At 39.3% G+C, this 18,843-nt stretch overlaps 1 protein-coding gene across 2 annotated transcripts in view; it reads left to right on the forward strand.

Annotated features, from left to right (window-relative positions):
• Positions 1–18,843, forward strand: part of RYR2 (ryanodine receptor 2) — a 725,859-nt gene that overhangs the window by 392,525 nt on the left and 314,491 nt on the right. For both annotated transcript variants that reach the window (XM_081249359.1, XM_081249358.1), the window contains exons 18-23: positions 5,388–5,506; positions 5,851–5,984; positions 7,277–7,518; positions 11,916–12,108; positions 13,168–13,384; positions 15,110–15,214. In XM_081249359.1, the coding sequence (XP_081105485.1) occupies positions 5,388–5,506; positions 5,851–5,984; positions 7,277–7,518; positions 11,916–12,108; positions 13,168–13,384; positions 15,110–15,214 (1,010 nt within the window). The remainder of the gene's footprint in view (positions 1–5,387; positions 5,507–5,850; positions 5,985–7,276; positions 7,519–11,915; positions 12,109–13,167; positions 13,385–15,109; positions 15,215–18,843) is intronic.

Raw genomic sequence — 18,843 nt, forward strand, 5'->3', positions numbered from 1 at the left:
TGTCCCATAAGTTTTGGTATGTTGTATTTCCATTTTCATTTGCTGCTCTGTTTTTTGCTTTTTCTTTTGATTTCCTCTTTGACCCACTGGTTGTTGAGTAACCTGTTGTTTGATCTCCACATATTTATGAATATCCCAGTTTTCTTCTTGTAACTAATTTCTAGTTTCATACCATTGTGCTCAGAAATGATGCTTGATACGATTTTAATCTTCTTAAACTTATTAAGACTTGTTTTGTGGCCCAGCATATTATCTATCCTGGAGAATGCTCCACATGTGCTTGAGAAGAATGTGTTTTCTGTTTCTTTTTGTTGGAATGTTCTGTATATGTTAGTTCAGTTCATCTGGTCTAGTGCGTCATTTAAGGGCAATTTTCCTTATTGCTTTTCTGTCTGGATGATCTATCCATTGATGAAATTGGGCCATTAAAGTCTCCTACTATTATTGTACTACTATCTGTTTCTCCCTTTAGGTCTTTTTATATTTGCTTTTATATATTCAGTTGCTTCTATGTTGGGTGCATAAATATGTACAAACATTATAGTTGGATTGACCCCTTTATCATTATATAATGACCTTCTTTGTCTCTAATTACAGTCTTTGTCTTAAAGTGTATTTTGTCTGATATAGGTATAGCTATCCCAGCTTTCTTTGGTTTCCGTTTGTCTGAAATTTCTTTTTCCATGTGTTCTCTTTCAGTCTCTGTGTGTCCTTACATCTGAAGTGAGTCTCTTGTAGGCAGCATATAGATGGCTTGGTTTCTTTATTTTTAGAGAGTATGCCAAGACCTGTCAGCATCTCAAAGAGGAGGATCTCAGAACCTAGATTCAGGCTGATGGAAAGCCAGACCCTCAGGCAGCAGCCTTTAAAATATGCAAATATACCTCATTCAGGGGAAGACTGGGAGATGGGCATTTCTGTCTGCTCTCTCAGTGTCAAATCCTGGGGTGATAGCTAGGTAAGAACTGTTTCTTTCTTTGCTACTGTCCCACTGAAGCCTTGAACATAAGCCCCACTGGCACCAGAGCCAAGCTGGACACATCAAGGGATGTGTCCTTTGGTTCACAGCCATAAGAGCCGGTGCGTCAGACATGTACACAAGCTCCTTTCTCAGAGACACCGATGATCTGGGGTCTCGAGATGTGTGCCAGACCAGAAACCTTCCCCTCCAGCCAAAGCTCCAAGACAGCAAATAGGCCTTTTCACAGAAAATTGGGGGTGGGTTTCAGTTGGCTCTGTCTGTTCTGTGCCCTGGGCAGGGTGTTATGCTTTCATGCAACACACGAGCACAGGCCCTGCTGGCCATCACAGCCAGGTGATGAAGGGGCGTCCCTGTGCATCAGGGCACTAGGTGTAAAACTGGGGCACCAGTCATGCACAGAAGCTCCCTCCAGGAAATACCCACGAGCTGAAGCAAGTCAGTTGGGGAGCACAAAGGTGGCGCCCGCCAACCTCCATCTCTGGAGAGAATTTCAGTTGGTCCCCAGATTTGTGTTAAATTAGATGCCTGCCCCTCAGGCCAAAGCTTTAAGGTAAGCAAATAAGCCTTTTACAGAAAGACTGGGTACTTTTGGCTGCCTCTGTGCTGGGCCCTGGGGTAGGTGAGTTCCTGCTGCCCCTTTAGGGACTTTTTCTCAATTTGCTATAGCCTCATGGGTCTCATGGACGCAAGCCCCATTGGCTTTCAAAGCTAGATGTTTGGGGCACTTGCTCTCAGGTGCAGGTCTTAAAGTAGGGGTGCCAGATATGGGGTTCCAAGCCCTTTGCTACTCAGGGAGAAGCTCGGGGTTGTGAGTTACTTGCCGATTGTGGGTTGCTGCTTGGGAGTAGGGTTTATAGCGAGATTGTGTCTCAGCCTCTCCTACCTGATTCAGTGCGGGTTTTTTTGTTGTGTTTGCCTGATGTATAGGATTCACTCAGTAAAGTTTTGAGTTTCTTTCAGAGGAAATTGTTCCATATATAAATGTAGATTTGGTGTATTCTTGGGAGGAGTTGAGTTTAGAATCCTCCAATGTCACTACCTTGAACCAGGACCTAGAAATGTTTCTTACTTTAAGAGTTAGGTGTGCTCATATCATAGAGTGTATGTAGTATTGTGATAGAAGTACAGTTGACCCTTGAACAACACAGGGTTTGGGGGCGCCGACTCTCTGGGCTGTTGAAAATCCATGTATATCTTTACAGTTGGCTCTGTATCCACAGTTCCACATCCACGAATTGAACAACTGTGGATCATGTAGCACTCTGGTATGTATTTAGTGAAAAAAAAATCCGTGTGTAAGTGGACTTGTGCAGTTCAAACCCATGTTGTTCAAGGGTCTCCCTCATAGCCAAGCAATAACTAGCACTGACATCCTGATGTAATAACTTCTGGTGTTTTTATTAGGACTGCAACTATGTAAATAAGTATACTTTACATAGTTGCAGTCCTAATATATATCCAATTTTGTATTTACTCTTAAAAGTTTACATTATACATTATGCATTTCTGTGTTATTATTAAAATTTCATGAATCATTTCTATAAGTTTATTAAACTTATCAAAACGTTTTGTCTTACTAGTTTGGGTGGGTTTTTATTTTTTATTTTACACTTTATAACATGTTCATAATTCTTTCATTCTGGTAATCCTGTTATGATCTACCAAGTTTTACAATTTTTCTTTGAGAATCTGACCATAAGTGTTCTGTACTGTTGCCATTCCTGGGTCTCACTCAGTGAATTTAAATTTTAAATGTCAAATCATCTTTAGTCAACTATTGCCACTTAATATTAAGCACTGTATCTCTGTCTCATTTTTTTTACCTAAGTGTTTGAGGCATATATCAGTATGATTTAAATATATACATAAAGCAGTCTAGCTTAGTTTTTATTTCTGAAAATGTCTCTTTTGGTGTTTCCAATTGTTTTCCTTTAGGAATGTCTTGCTATTAAAAGCAAAAGCAGTTTATTTGCAGTTTATTCCAACAGTTAAAATTAAAAATAGTTTTCTCTGACATTTTATTGTCGGCATTAGAGGCAGTAGTTCTTTTCATCTAGGTGTTTATTTGTTGGCTCTGACCTGGTCCCACTGAAAAAAAAAATTAATGTTAAACCCAAAACTCTGAAAACCCTTCCATTAGAATAGGCTGAATATGAGAAAAATCAGATTTATTTTCACATTGCCATTCTTGTATTTTGTGATACGTGCTGTTCTTTTCGAAAATCTAGTCTTTAATCTTTTCTGATATATTTAGGTTTATGAATGCTGTGGGCTTTCGTGAATGTTTATTTACACGAAGGATTTATTTTTCTTGATCTTCTACTTGTTTTTTTCTTAATGATTATGTTTTATAGCAGAGATTGGCAAACTCTTTCTGTAAAAGGCCAGATAGTAAATATTTTAGGTTGTGGGACTATAGGACTTTGTTGTTGCATCGCTCAGCTCTGCCTTTTTAATGTGAGAGCACCATTTGTATATTTCTCTTGTTTTGGAGACTAAGAAACATTTTCTACTATAAACCTCCAGGAAAGTGAAATGATCTCTATTAGTTAGGATGTACTGCCACAGGGTCATACTTTTAGTTCCAAGAAGATATGTGAACAAACGTGTATGTAAACACAATACAACTTTATTTATAAACATAGGCAGCCACGTGCTCTATAGTAATAAGTAATAGGGAGAAAACAAAAAACATAAGGATGACATATGACTAATCTATTAAAAATGCTTTTCCCAGGACTTCCCTGGCGGTCCAGTGGTTAAGACACTGCGCTTCCACTGCAGGAAGCGTGGGTTCCACTCCTGGTCAGGGAACTAAGATTCCCACGTGCCGCACGGTACAGCCAAAAAAAATGCTGTTCCCTTTCTGTTATTTTAGTTTCTTTTAGCTTAGAATGATGGAGTTTATTTTATTGCTTACCTTTTTAATAATAGCAGAAATAGTTTCCATACCCTTATATAAAAGCAGCCTGTTGTATTATTATTTTCTGCTCTCTTTGATTTTTTTTTTTTTTTGCGGTACGCGGGCCTCTCACTGCTGTGCCCTCTCCCGTTGCGGAGCACAGGCTCCGGACGCTCAGGCTCAGCAGCCATGGCTCACGGGCCCAGCCGCTCCGCGGCATGTGGGATCTTCCCGGACCAGGGCACGAACCCATGTCCCCTGCATCGGCAGACGGATCCTCAACCACTGCGCCACCAGGGAAGCCCCTCTCTTTGATTTTTAACAGGCACGGATTGTTGGAATACAGCAACAGATTTTGAACCACACCAAAAATTAACTTACCTTTTAGGGTATTTTTTCATTGAGTGTGCATTTATATTTCAAAAAATTAAGTCATTGGTGAAGAAATTAGTATTAACAGCCCTTATCTTGGTTTGGATCAAGTGTCAATTGTGACAGTAATAGTGAATTACTCTATACTCTACCATTTGTAAACCTGAGCGCTTTACATTTCTTTTCCAAGAAAGTGATCTCCATCTGAAATGAATAAACCTTTCTACAAGGTTCTTCTGGGACCCTTCTCAATACTCTCAGAGTTGTCAGACAGTAGCTCTCAGACAGAGATCACACTTTCTAAGTGTTATGTCTAATTGCTACAAATGAACTACATTCTCATCGTTGACAAGGCAGGCTTGCTCTGAAAAAATAAATATACATGTACCCATTTAGCTTTTCAAGTTCACCCTAAAGATTCTGATAATGAGACTTATTTTCTAATTTCTGTTTTAGACTTTAAGAGAAGATGTATTCCATTTTATCTTCTCTGATACCTAATACCTAAAAACATTACCCTTCTTTTTCAGGTTTTGTATATTGTATATTTCTATTTAGTTTTGTGTTAACTTGTATATTTCTCTTGTTCTGCAAACCAAGAAACATTTTCTGCTATAAACCTCCAGGAAAATATAATGATCTCCATGGGTTAGGATGCATTATTGCAGGGTTATGCTTTCAGTTTCCAGAAGCTTCGTAAGCTGGCCCTAACCTACCTGTCCCATCCCCTATTGGCTTTGTACCCCAGGCGCATGAGGTATGCCCCCCATTCAAGACTTCATTCAACACTTTTCCGCCATCTTTTCCTGTCTGGAAAATGGCCATGAATGAGTTCTCTGTTGCCCCACTTAAATGTTGCTTTCTTTCATTTCTCTGTAGGCAGAATTACCTGCTTACTCAGCTGAACACTGTATCTTTGCCTTATCCTCACTCGACATCACCTTTGGTTATCAGTCCTGTGTTCCAAACACCACCTGTCCCCTATCACAGGTGCCCTGTGATATTATGCATTATGCCCAAATGCATTGAGCACACAGTCAACACCTGAATAAACACATAGAGAAGAGGAAAGCCACTGATCATTGTAGATTGGTTAATCATATTTCCCCCCTTTCTTTGTTTTCTCTTTAGGTATTCTTGAAGCTTTACACTGTGTGTTAGTAGAAAGTCCAGAAGCTCTAAATATTATTAAAGAAGGCCATATTAAATCCATTATCTCACTTTTAGACAAGCATGGAAGAAATCACAAGGTAAGTGAACCATTTTATTGCCAGAAATAAATTCTGTAATAATTTTAAAACTATTTTTTTAAAAAAGATAATTTTTAAAAGGTGTGTCAAATTTTTTGTGAGTGTTTTTCACCTTTTAATTCCAATCAGGTAATATTGCTTAGTGCTTATGCATAGCCTCAATGGGAGGATGGAGCAGTTCTCAATTGGTGTATGAAGGAAAGTTGGAAAATAAGTGGACACATAGCTGTAATGTTTAAAGTGACTGGGTCAGAGGTAACTGGAGGAAGTGTGTTTGTGGAAATTGCTGCCTACACTTGAACCTGAGAAGGGAATGAGAGTCTGAAGGTGGCTTCTCTTTTCAGGTTCTGGACGTCTTATGCTCCCTCTGTGTTTGCCATGGGGTAGCAGTCCGTTCTAACCAGCATCTCATCTGTGACAATCTTCTGCCAGGAAGAGACCTGTTACTGCAGACACGCCTTGTGAACCACGTCAGCAGGTAGGTTCAGCGAGCCCGCGTCGCCAGATTGGTGGCATAACAAAAAATGCACGTTCTAGCTTTGTCGCTAAAACATCATATGGTCTGTTTGTTTGATGAGAATCTTTTACATATTTCCCCAGGGAATAGTGTAGGAATTTTTTCTACCCATCAGATGAGATAACAACAATAGATGACCCAAGCAAAATACACATTTATTTCAAAAAAATGTATAAGAGCTCTCATTCACGTTCATATATAGCCGAATTGTCGTTGTCATCCTCAGGAGCAGGCTGACAATGATACAGGGATATAATTATATATAATTATGTTTTACATCTTCTTAGAACATAACTAAAAACACTATATCCTTCAATACCAATGGTGAAGTGCCTACTATGTATAATAAAGACATTGCATTCAAATGTCCAAAGTATAATAAATTCTACAAATAAGCAATAAAACTGCATTTTTTTTTTTTTTTTTTTTTTTTTTGCGGTACGCAGGCCTCTCACTGCTGTGGCCTCTCCCATTGGGGAGCACAGGCCCTGGACGCGCAGGCCCAGCGGCCATGGCTCATGGGCCCAGCTGCTCCGTGGCACGTGGGATCCGCCTGGACTCGGGCACGAACCCGTGTCCCGTGCATCGGCAGGCGGACTCTCAACCACGGTACCACCAGGGAAGCCCCCTTTGTGGTTCTTTATATAATAGACCTGTCGTTAATGAGCAGTATTTTCTGAGACTTTCACTAATCCCTAGTATTAACTTAGGGTAAAAGTTCTTCCGTAAAATGCAATTAAATACAACTAACTAGAAATTATTCTTTTCACAGCAAAGCATAGAGAACAACAAAGATGATTGATCACCTTGGTTCCTTCACTAAGACTATGCCTTGCTTCAGCCTCAAACTCTGTATGACACAAAGCTTAGCTTAGGAAAATGCCTCTATGTCCTGGATTAATAGTAACTCCATTAGGTCCAAGGGCCCGCTGTGCTATCCTGAGTGCCTCCCCTTAAATATGATTAATGATATAAAATATGCTGAAGAGCAATTAAGAAAAAATAATAGACCCTTGAGTGACATTGCTAAGTTATCCCAGAAGCACACATCAGTCTCTGAATGTTAACTGTAAGGTTGGCTGTCACTGCAGACTTCAGTGATTGCTTCAATAATTTGTTGTACTTAAGGAAACATATTTAATATGTAATATATGTCTTTGAGAAGCAGGACTAATTCAAAATAGCACGATGTAAGTTAAGACAATGAAAGGTTTATTCAGATTTTCTCACATGCTATTCCCATCTCTTTAAAGCATGAGACCCAATATTTTTCTGGGTGTCAGCGAAGGGTCTGCGCAATATAAGAAATGGTACTATGAGTTGATGGTGGACCACACCGAGCCATTTGTGACCGCCGAAGCCACTCACCTGCGAGTGGGCTGGGCTTCAACGGAGGGGTACTCTCCCTACCCTGGAGGGGGCGAGGAGTGGGGTGGAAATGGTGTCGGAGATGACCTCTTCTCCTATGGATTCGATGGCCTTCACCTCTGGTCAGGTACGTAGTATCCATTGTCTTTCACAGTGTTTTTGAAGGAAATCTTTTGCCCTCACTGGACATTTCTAAAAGCTGTTGGTATTGGTGCTGTTCATATCAGGTACATTTATTTCAGAAACGTAACACTGAAATGATGAGAGTGTTACGTAAAAAGCAGAATTTCACTAGGGGAAAAAGAAAACTCTTATAATTATAGTACCTCTCCAAAAGACTTCTTTGCCTTTGGATGGTATACTTCAGACGTGGCTTTCTGATTCATGAATCAAGTGCAAAAACTTAAATGTTTCCTACTTGTTTTAATTGGTATATGTGAAGCTTTAGCTTCCAATATAAAAAAGAACTAAAACCAAATCCTGGAAAATAGTTGGAATAAATAGACTAAGTTCCATCTTCTGGTGGGTAATGTAATGTCAGGAATTGGTAATTGGTCAAGTGTATTGTGAGGAGTCAGCTCATAATAAAATGATGCTTTGTTTCAGAAGTGTGGAACGGTTTAAAAATGAATAGTTCATTTCACTAGCTACCACCGCAAAGCTCTGATGGTTGAAAGTATATTAAAAATGAGTAATATATAAAAATAAAAATAGTACTCTTTTTTCAGATTTATTAAAACATGTATTTTGATTGGCTCTATTTAACAGTTTACCGTTTGATTATGTAGGTATTGGAATTCATTTGGATCCTGCAGACATATGCTTGTATTCATAAAGCTGCATTTAGAATGAACCTGATATATTTTATAGCACATTTAACATACAGAAAATAGAGAGAGGTTCCTTACATTACAGAAAGCTGAACTTTGCCTCTCATGGGCAAATCAAGTGGTATTCATTTATTAATGCTTTATAGGCCTCATAAATTATGAAAAGAACATTTTTAATTAAATTTAATTAAACCTAAGAGTTTATGGTAAGGAATTTATAAAGAAAAGCACTCCATGTAGTTGTATCGAACAATAATACTTACTAAAATTTTCCTTTATTTGGTGCCAATAGCTCAGTAGCCTGGAGGAGATGAAGCTGTATGTTGGATATTTCATCTAACCTGCGGGGCACTGGTTGGGACCCAGGCTGTAGTGTGGTGTGTCTTAACACAGGTGTACTGCGCTGGTCAGAAGAGAGTCACAATGCTTGTTACAGAATTTTTCTACCCACCAAACGAAGACAAAGAGCCCTGCCTTCAGAAGACCTGACAAAGATGAAATAGGGTTAATGTCTGTTTGATTATACATTTATAATATATAATATATAATATAACTATCATCTTCAGATATTATCCCCTCTCTCTACCTTCGAGTATCACTCCACACAAAATGGGTCCTCAGGTGAATGAATGAAGCATGTTCACTTGTTTTCCCATTACACAGAGATTAGGGGAAAAACGAAACAAAACATTACACTGGTAAAAAAAAAAAATGCTGAATTGCATCTCATTATTTTAGCCATATAACGCCACTTCACCATTTTCATGTTTGCAGTTAGTTTGAAGCTTTTTCTGTCAACACAGAGGAAGAACCCAGAGCTTCTGGAGTTGAAAGTGTATGCAGAATGCCTTTCATGGCAAAGTATCTTTTAAACAGAGTGATAAGAGCAACAAAAATATTGAGTGACTCTATGCAGGTATCACAGAAAAGAGGATACACTGTGGAATTTCAAGAGAAATTCATCCTGAAACTTTGTATCAGGAGAAAATATTTGACTGTTTTTTCAAATGGCAAGAAAATATGCACTCTACCATGCCTGTAGTTGAAAGCTATGTTCTCTCAAGCCCTGGGATCTATTGCTAATTTTAGATTCAGGATCAACAAAGATAAATGTAAACTAATGGGCTTCTGACTGAGTTATGTGGTTAAATCCACTGTAATTCACATAATCTTCTTGGGTTCACTCTCCTATTCCTTTTCTTTTTAATAGTTGAAGTAGAATTTAAAGTATCAACTATCTGTGATTTCTGAGAGAGAACACTTAACTTTTTGTGATTGGAGGGTGGAGATATTCCTTGTAACCAGAATTCGGCTTATCAGCAAAAGTTTTGAGCTCTGTCTTCATTGCTTCTTCCCAACTTAAACTTTGCATAGCATTGCTGTGTTCCCCTTGTGTGAATGAGAATTGGATTGGGGCAGCAGTCCCCATCCTTTTTGGCACCAGGGACCCGTTTCACGGAATACAGTTTTTCCGCAGACGGGGCTGGGGGTGAGAGATGGTTCAGGTGGTCATGGGAGCGATGGGGAGCGGCAGATGAAGCTTCGCTCGCTCGCCCACTGCTCACCTCCTGCTGTGCGGCCCGATGCCGGCCCTGGGGTTGGGGACCCCTGGATTGGGGCATCCACATCCTGTGTTTGTAAGGACCAAAAGTGTGAAAAACCTTGGTGATTTTGGAGAATTTAAGTATAAAAGTATGGAGGAATGTCATAGAACAGTATGGGAAAGCTGGGTAAGGATTCTCTTACAGGACCTATGAATCAGACCACTGCTATCTTCTTTTCTGGCTAATGCAGTGAACAGGAATATAGTTCTTATATGGATTTGATCTGAGTTTATGTAAATGCAACCTTAAAATGCTTCCTAGTGGGTTCAGCAGTGTGAGTGCCATTGAAACTGTGGACTTAGGCTGGTCACTAGTGACCTTTTCTCTCTTACCTGTTTCTTTCAGGCATTGCAAAACAGTTAACCATGGTCATTAGTATTAGCATTATAGTATCCCTCAGATTGAGCAATATATTTGGATTATAGTAAATATGTTTAATAACGTTATCAGCTACAGATCTTGATACAAACAGGGATATAGACCTTTATCTGTGAGTTCTGTTGCTTTTGTATGACTCTTTTTTAACAAGCTGCCTTTATTATATCCAGGGAATTCTAGAGGGACCACCTGATAGTGAATGTATTGCTTGCAGATTTGAATATTGGTAAAATTTTTAAAAAGTACACAGTTTAAAATGTAGATATGCTCTACTACTGGCATTTCAGATATGCTGTTGGTAGAAATCTTGGCATGCTAGAAATTTTAAAAAGGTGTTATAAAGAATGCAAAGCTTGCATCATCAAATCTATTTTTGTCTTTGCTCAAATTGAGAAATTTTGTATGTTTGCATTTGTGAGCATGTGTGTTTGGGAGGACCTTACCTTCTTGTTTTCCATTGTGCCCATGGGACTAATCGGCCAAGGAGTATGACACAGTCAAGAATGGGCATAGGTTATAGGCTGGCTAGGGCAAGAAATGACATTTATCAAATATCATTTTCATGCCTCAACTTGTATCCTGCTGTATCCTACTTAAGAAGCCAACCAAGACCTTGTATGAAATAAGTTATAGAACAGCAACAAACCAGTTGACATGTATTGTCTCTCAATAAACAATGCACAAATGAGCACATTTTCTGCTTTCATTATCCCTTTATATTTTTATTTTATAAAACAAAATGGATTTAATCTTTGAGAAGGGGACTGAAATAAATACCTGCTGTGTCTGAGACTATTCTTATAAACCATTAATTTGATCATCATAACAACTCTGCAAGGTGATGGAATTTGGTTTACAAGAAATCAAGGTTGGGCTTCCCTGGTGGCGCAGTGGTTGAGAATCTGCCTGCTAATGCAGGGGACACGGGTTCGAGCCCTGGTCTGGGAGGATCCCACATGCCACGGAGCAACTGAGCCCGTGAGCCACAACTACTGAGCCTGCGCGTCTGGAGCCTGTGCTCCGCAGCAAGAGAGGCCACGATAGTGAGAGGCCCGCGCACTGCGATGAAGAGTGGCCCCCGCTTGCCACAATTAGAGAAAGCCCTCGCACAGCAATGAAGACCCAACACAGCAAAAATAAATTAATTAATTAATAAAAAGAATTTGTCAACACGGGATGTAACCCCGTTGTGGGGGACTTGGGACATTATTCTAATATCCTACTGTAGTGCCACGGGGAAGCGTGGAAGCACTGACAGCCCACCTAAATGAAGCAGAGACACCAAAACTGCTGAAAAACAAAAAAAAAAGAAATCAGGGTTTATAGAGCTTAAGTAATGTGCTGAAGGTCATACAAGTAGTAGGTGATAAAGTAGCAATTTGACCTCAAGCCTTTCGCTAGAGGTTTTCTCCTGACATCATTATATTATCAGCTGTAAGATGATATCAGCATCAAATACCATCCATCTGCATGCAAAAATTTCTGCATGTCAGAAGGACCATTTTACAATAAAGATAACGGCATGGCTCCTGAAAAAAACAACAGTTTTTCTGGTAGAGGATTTGACATATAACATTAATACGCATTCAAGATTTAGTCTAGTCCAGTGCCGTTGGTTGATTGTCACTGCCTACTCAGAGCTTTGACTCAGGCTCTGAAGGTGATTCTCTGAGATAACGATGCATTACCCTCCTTAATGTGTTTCCCCACAGGCTGTATTGCCCGTACTGTCAGCTCACCAAACCAGCATCTGTTGAGAACTGATGATGTCATCAGTTGCTGTTTAGATCTAAGTGCCCCAAGCATCTCCTTCCGAATTAACGGACAACCTGTTCAAGGCATGTTTGAGAATTTCAACATTGATGGCCTCTTCTTTCCAGTTGTCAGTTTCTCTGCAGGAATCAAGTTAGTATGTCTATGTTTTTTGGTCTGTTTGCCTCCTCACTTCTCATTCTTTCATGGAAGACTCTGCACTGCCGTCGCACTTGCTTTGCTTACCTTCTCTCTCTCACTCCTGGGCGTCTGTCCACAGGGCATTTTGCCCCTTCCTTGAAGGGTGAAGATAAGATTCACCTAAGAGGGGAATCTCAGGAGGCTGAATCCTTTGTTCATATTCCAGCCATGTAGATATGCAATCTGCTGACTATCCTTCTATCCAGTGTTCCTGAAATATTTCGAGTCCATTTAAGTTCACTTTTTTATTTAGTAAGGGTAAATAAACAATGTTGCATTAAAAATACCATTTATTTTCTCATATTTATTTTCATTAATTTTTCTTTTCATTACATTCTGCCACCCTACTCCAAACCCCCTCACTTCTACAGAAACCACATGTTTTTTGGTTGATCAGGTCAAGATGACTCCTTTCCATGTCACCCTCTACCTGCTATACTTGTAAATTATCTGCGTATGGTCAGCTGGGTCAAGGTAGTTTCCTCTAACCCTTTGCTTTTTTGCTACTACCAGACGGAAGAGAAATTAAAGTGATAATTTAGTATGTAGAAGTATCATTTGAGTCCCCTTTAAGGAATTTCACAGGGAACTTGGACTGTGACTATTTTTTCTTTTTATCAGATCTCATCCAGCCCTGCAATTTGAAGTATACAGATATTTAGATCAAGTCTATTCTTTCTCTGTTGATTATTTGGGCACCTTGAGACATTAAATGACCAAATACTATGAACAGGTATTTCATTCACGTAGGAATACGGTGCATATGCTTTTATTATTTCTCCAGAGAGTGGTAAGTTTTTGCTGAGCCATTAACATAATTTAATCAGGTTTTACTTTTATGATTAGAGGCTCTTAATCTCTAAGGTACTGACATTATGGTGGTACTTAGGGAAAAAATGTGGCTTCTGACAAAGCTAATTTTGTACTCATAATTTATTCCTCTATTCTATTGATTAGGAAACTTTTCTGTATGCCAGAGATATAACCGACCCCGACATGCATCCTTTTCAGGGTACGCTTTCTGCTTGGGGGGAGACATGGAGAATTTAAGTTCCTTCCTCCGCCCGGGTATGCTCCTTGTTATGAAGCTGTTCTGCCAAAAGAAAAGTTGAAAGTGGAACACAGCCGAGATTACAAGCAAGAAAGGACGTATACACGGGACCTCCTGGGTCCCACAGTTTCCCTGACACAAGCCGCCTTCACACCGATCCCCGTGGATACCAGCCAGGTACCCAGATCGTCAGCTGTGATGGCAACGTTTGAATTGCAGTCATTCCCATATGCAGTGGCTTTCAAACTTTCGCCTGCATATGAATGCATTTTACAATAATACAATTTATGTGTATAATTGGTTTCATAAGCTAATGCTTACCCTTACCATGTCCACTTAGCCATTTGCCTACTCTATTCTGTTTTGTTTTTTAAGGGTGGTTTCAAGCCAGTAAATTGACTTTATAATGTACTAATGGGCCACAACCTGAGGTAATGCATACTGATTTTAGAGTGTTGTTTTTTTTTACCTAGGGTAGTGGTGGAGTTTTCAATTTCTTCTCCCATCTAGATACATTTGGTGTTTTGAAGTGATAACTGACTTTTATCTTGGGTAGAGATTGAGATCGTGAGCTCTAGGATTATGATCAGAATGCCTGGGATCGAATGTATGCTCTGGGACTTGAGAAAATTACTCATCACATTCATTGGGATGTTCAGAGTACGTTTGACATAGTTAATAAATAACACATTGGCACAGTACTTTGCAAATAAGCACCCAAGCAATGTTAGCAGTTACTCTTGCTTTTCTCTTTCATAGACTTGAAAGTATCCTGACATTGACAATGAATTAAGTATTGCTCTATTTTAATGGTGAAGTAACTTCATTCCGGTTAGATATTCATAGTTTGTTCATTAGCTTTTGAAGATCAGAGAAATGTCTGAAGTCTGAAATAGAATTAATAGCAGGCCTCAGAAGCTTCCGTTGTTTGGTTCCTTGAACCATATTTCTTGTCTCTCCCTGCTGGCTTTGTATATGATGCCGTCACATAAACAAACAAGCTTTGTTCATGGCTAAAATTCAGTGTGTGTTGCCATCGCTGGAACATGGCAGGGTGTGTATGGTGCTACCAGAGTTGAGCGGTCAGCACGATTGGAGGATGGAAATGGACTGGAATGGACAGTGGGATTCTGTGCTGTCACTAGCTCAGTTAGGATTTCCTGAGCCCTGGATAACCTCTACTGTTTGGAGAGAAGGAGACAGGGATGGCCTGCCCCCTGTGGAAACTCTGCCGCATCCATGGGCATGGTGGGCAGTTGCCTGCTCCCTGTGTTGAGGGACTGCTTGTGGGGCACATGCCAGTGCATCGCCAGGTGTGCACAGCCAACCCGTCACCTGGAAAACCATTTTGTGTTATGAAGAGGCCGTTAAACTTCCCCTTTTTAATGGGAACAGGTTCAGATTTTTTCACCTGAGGCTTATATTTGGAAACCACTAAAAGTAACAGAGTTAGGGAAAACGTAAGTAACTGCCATCAGATATTTCTAGACACAGAGAGCGAGCGGATTATCTTTTGGACACTGAATTGCCTTCATTCTAGCTGGTGGGTGCTGGCCAGTTTGGTTTAAGAACTATGGGATGATTTCTGTTTTTAAATAATGCATATTCTGGTGGTTATACCAAATCCATTAGGACTTTTTTCTTAATGATGGCCATCCTCAGCAATACTCTGTTTTCTTTCTTTTTAACTTTCATTCATAATTTCCCCAAATTTACCTATTAATTGCTTAGATACCTCGTTTTACAAATTTAGATTAGATGGTTTGGAACCTTGTTATATGATTATATTTTAATGGTTGATGAGACTGTTTTATTTGGTTCAACTCACAGTGAGGACGATTAACACTGCATTTTCTTGCATTTCTTTCTGATGTGTTTTCTTTTTCTTTTTTTCAATTTTAGGTTGTGTTGCCTCCCCACCTGGAGAGGATAAGAGAAAAACTGGCAGAGAATATCCATGAACTCTGGGTTATGAATAAAATTGAACTTGGCTGGCAGTATGGCCCGGTACATAATTTTGTAAATTATTTTTAGATTCTGTTAATACATCTTTCTGAAAACATAACTTCTTCTCACTCATCCTGCTACGTGGTGACATGAGTCGATCCGATTGATTTTTTTCCCCTACACTTTAGTTTTTGGGCATTTTTTATTTACGAGAGGGAATGACATTAGTGGCAGGTTCATTGAAGGATGGCTCAGTTGCCTAGACAATTGAAAAGTTATCAGTCTTCAGGCTGAAAGTTACATTTTTAAATCAAGGTTAACATATACAGACAATAGGCATTGATTTCTAAGGAACTCAGGAAAAAAACTGATATTGAAAGTGAAAACTGAAAATGGAAAGAAGTCAGTTTACTCTCCTCCTCCGATGTTTCACTTCTTTTAGTCCCAATTGTACGTAGCAGTGTAAGTCCTCTTGGCAAAGATTCAAGATGGTTTCGTAAGTGGAAGAGAGGCTGAGAAATAATGACTGCATGCGTTTCCAAATGATTATTTTTCAGAGAACTTAGTTTACAGTTTATCAATAAAATTTAGATGAAATAAAACCAAAACAACTCCCCGTGTAATCCCAGTGTAGCATATATCGTTTTTTAGCAGGGCTGTGGCAACACTTTCATTTTTATGATATTAATAGCCTAAGTATCCCAAAGGTTGTAACACTTTCTTACATTTGACTGAATATAGAAATGAGTGTATTCAGCCAGTCATACTTATTACATTGAGCTTTGAATAATGACATTTATTATTAGTATTAGTGATAATACCATATGATACTTGATACTAATTAGTATGTTTGTTTATTTAGAGCTTTGCCTTTTTACATATACTCCCGATTACGGGTAATAGGTTAATTTTCCTAACAACACACTGGGCTGTGTGTTACTACTTCAGTTTGACCAGTGATGTCACAGCTGGGGATTCTCATAGAGCTGTCAAATGCCCTGACAGCTAGTTAGTAGCTGTGCTAAGACTAGGATGTATGTTCTCTAGCTTCTAGTCCAGAATTGTTTTTCACTATTAAGACTTACTGATGCATGATCAGAAAATGGGATCCTTTCATTAATTGAGTAATGGTTAGACAGTTGTCAAATCAGCAAGCACTTACAAAGTTACCGTGTTAAGTATATAGTTTTGTGCTATATTCATGGACTTCTAAAAATAGAGGAAATGAATAAATGCTAGCATTTACCATATTTAAAGTCAGTAAGAGGAGAGGTATCATGAAGGTGTACCTAGTCAATTGCCAGAGGAGTTACTGACAGAATTTACCACAAGATTCACGATGAGGCAGAGATTTGAGTTATGGACAAAATTTGGAGAAAGATAATTACAGGCTAAGATTTAAAAACATCTCATAACAACTCCCCTCCAAAAAAAAAAACAAAAAACCCGTACAGTAACAGGAACTGTTTAACAGGCTTATGCTCAAGAAAGATGATTTCTATTGCAAGCTCCTAAAGGTTGCCTAAATGATGACGTTCTACAGTGAACTTACTTATGTTTCTTCTTTTAAAAAAAGAGGAAATATAAGGTCTCATTATTATCTATTTTTGCAGTTAAATCCAGTTCATTTCAATACCATATCTTCTAATGCTGCTAGTCTGTAGATGCTGAAAGAGAATACGGTGCCTCTGAGCCATCCTGGTTGCTGCCAGTTATCCTTCACCTGGTCCTGTCTGGTTAAAGCAACCTTGGGCTTTATGTTTATTGGGCCTCCAGGGTGGAGATTAAGCACTTAGTCTGTTGCTGTAGTGCTGGCATCTGGCACCTTTCCTGGGACAGGGAACATACTCAAATACTTGCTGATAGGACGAAACGGTTGTTTTCTTAGGGCTCATTCTGGGCAGGCACAGCTCCAGGTATCATATCAGAGGGTCAACAATTTGGGAGAGTCTCAAACTGTCACATGAGGAGATTTCACATTGTTCTACCATGTAATAATTGACCTTGTGTCCTGCTTCTTTTACAAGGGTTTTCCTAAAACTCCTTCCAGATTAGTGGCCACCGTCCCTGACTTTATGATCTCTGTTAGTCTAGACTTAGGTACATCCCTGTTATTGAGACTAATTCCATAAATTCTTTGACATTTTAAATGAAGTGTTCAACTGTGTTTTACTTTAGAGCAATTTGAACTGTTGAATAAGTTGGGGTTTTTTGTTTGTTTTTACTTTTTGGAAATAACTTAGTTTCTTTAAATGTCTTTGCGATGTGTTTCACAGGAGCATCATGTAAGAGCTCTATTTTATGGAATAACATCAGGCCTGTCCATTCAGGCATTCGTGCGTCCCTTTTGCCTGATGTGCTTGGTACTGGGGTCACCAAATGGAAAAGACCTTGTTTTAGTCAGTTTGCCTTTTTTAAGAGCTTCTGGTTTAGCTGAGTGATAGATACACAAACAGTTAACAAGCTAAGTACTGTAGTGGAGATGCTAACTGTGAGGGAGGAATATTTACAGCTTTTCTGGTGAAATCAGGGAGGGCTTCCAGGAGGTGGTAAATATTTGCTCTGCTGTTTTTGTGGAAGAGCAGTGAGCCTGGAGGCAGGAAAAGGGGTCAGGGAGAAGACTCAGGTGGCCCAGGTGAGAGGTTGTGAGTTTCCCAACTGTGTGCCAGCAGTGGGGCTGGAGAGACATGACTGCAGATGTTTTGAAGTTCCACTATGGGATGTGGATAAGAGAGGGAAGGAAATCTGGGTAGATTTCTGGTTTTAGCTTGGACACCCGAGAGGATGATGGGGTCAGTTACTCTCTGGCGTAGAGAATAGAGGGGAAGTGGAAATTACATGAACACAGATTAAATTATCTCTGGAATTGGGCATGTTCATTTTTACCTTTATGTTTAGAATTTAGTGTTACATTTTGTAATTCTAGATTTCATTTCCAAAGTTACACACTTGAATAAGTAAATAAACGGTGCTTTTGTGTAAGTCCTGTTCATTTGCAATGATCACTGGAAAGAAAGGAATAACTATCTTGTTTTTAACTTGGCGACTCCTGAAAACTAAAAAAAAAATTCTTACTCGTGTTTACCTACTTTTTATGAGGCATTTATAAAGCCTGGTAATTATTACCATGGAGTAATTTGTTCCCTGACAGCATATGGCTGTGATCGTGGTGTCACCACGGCAGTAATGCCTGTGTAATTTTGGTCTCTAAGAAGATAAAAACCTAATTACTAATGCAAGGGTACAGAACATCTTTCTCATTAATTCATCCCTAAAATCTTGAATTTAGTTTATTCTGATTGCTAATCCATGTTTTCAAGGATTAATATGAAAAATGGCTGTGGGATGTTAACTGACTTTGGTAAAGCACTGGAGAGATTTGTGAGAGCAGAAGTAGCTTACGTGGGGTGAAATGAACAGCTGGAACCACCTCCAAGAGTCTGTATCAATCAGTCCTGATGTTAATTGATGTCTCTAATCTGTTTGGCTCTAAACACGTAAAACTTCCTGCACATCAAAACTAAGTGATTACTGCACCTTCTTACCTAGAATTCATTTCAGTTTACAAAATATTTGTTCTGTGCCTGCCATGTACCTGGCATGTTCTAGGTGCTGGGAACACATTGTCAAAAAGCAAAAGAGATCAAATTCCTGTTCCTTTGGTCATACATTCTAGTTGCAGGGAGATA

This window comes from Mesoplodon bidens, assembly GCF_964165515.1.
Source record: "Mesoplodon bidens genome assembly, chromosome: 1".
NCBI lineage: Eukaryota > Metazoa > Chordata > Mammalia > Artiodactyla > Ziphiidae > Mesoplodon > Mesoplodon bidens.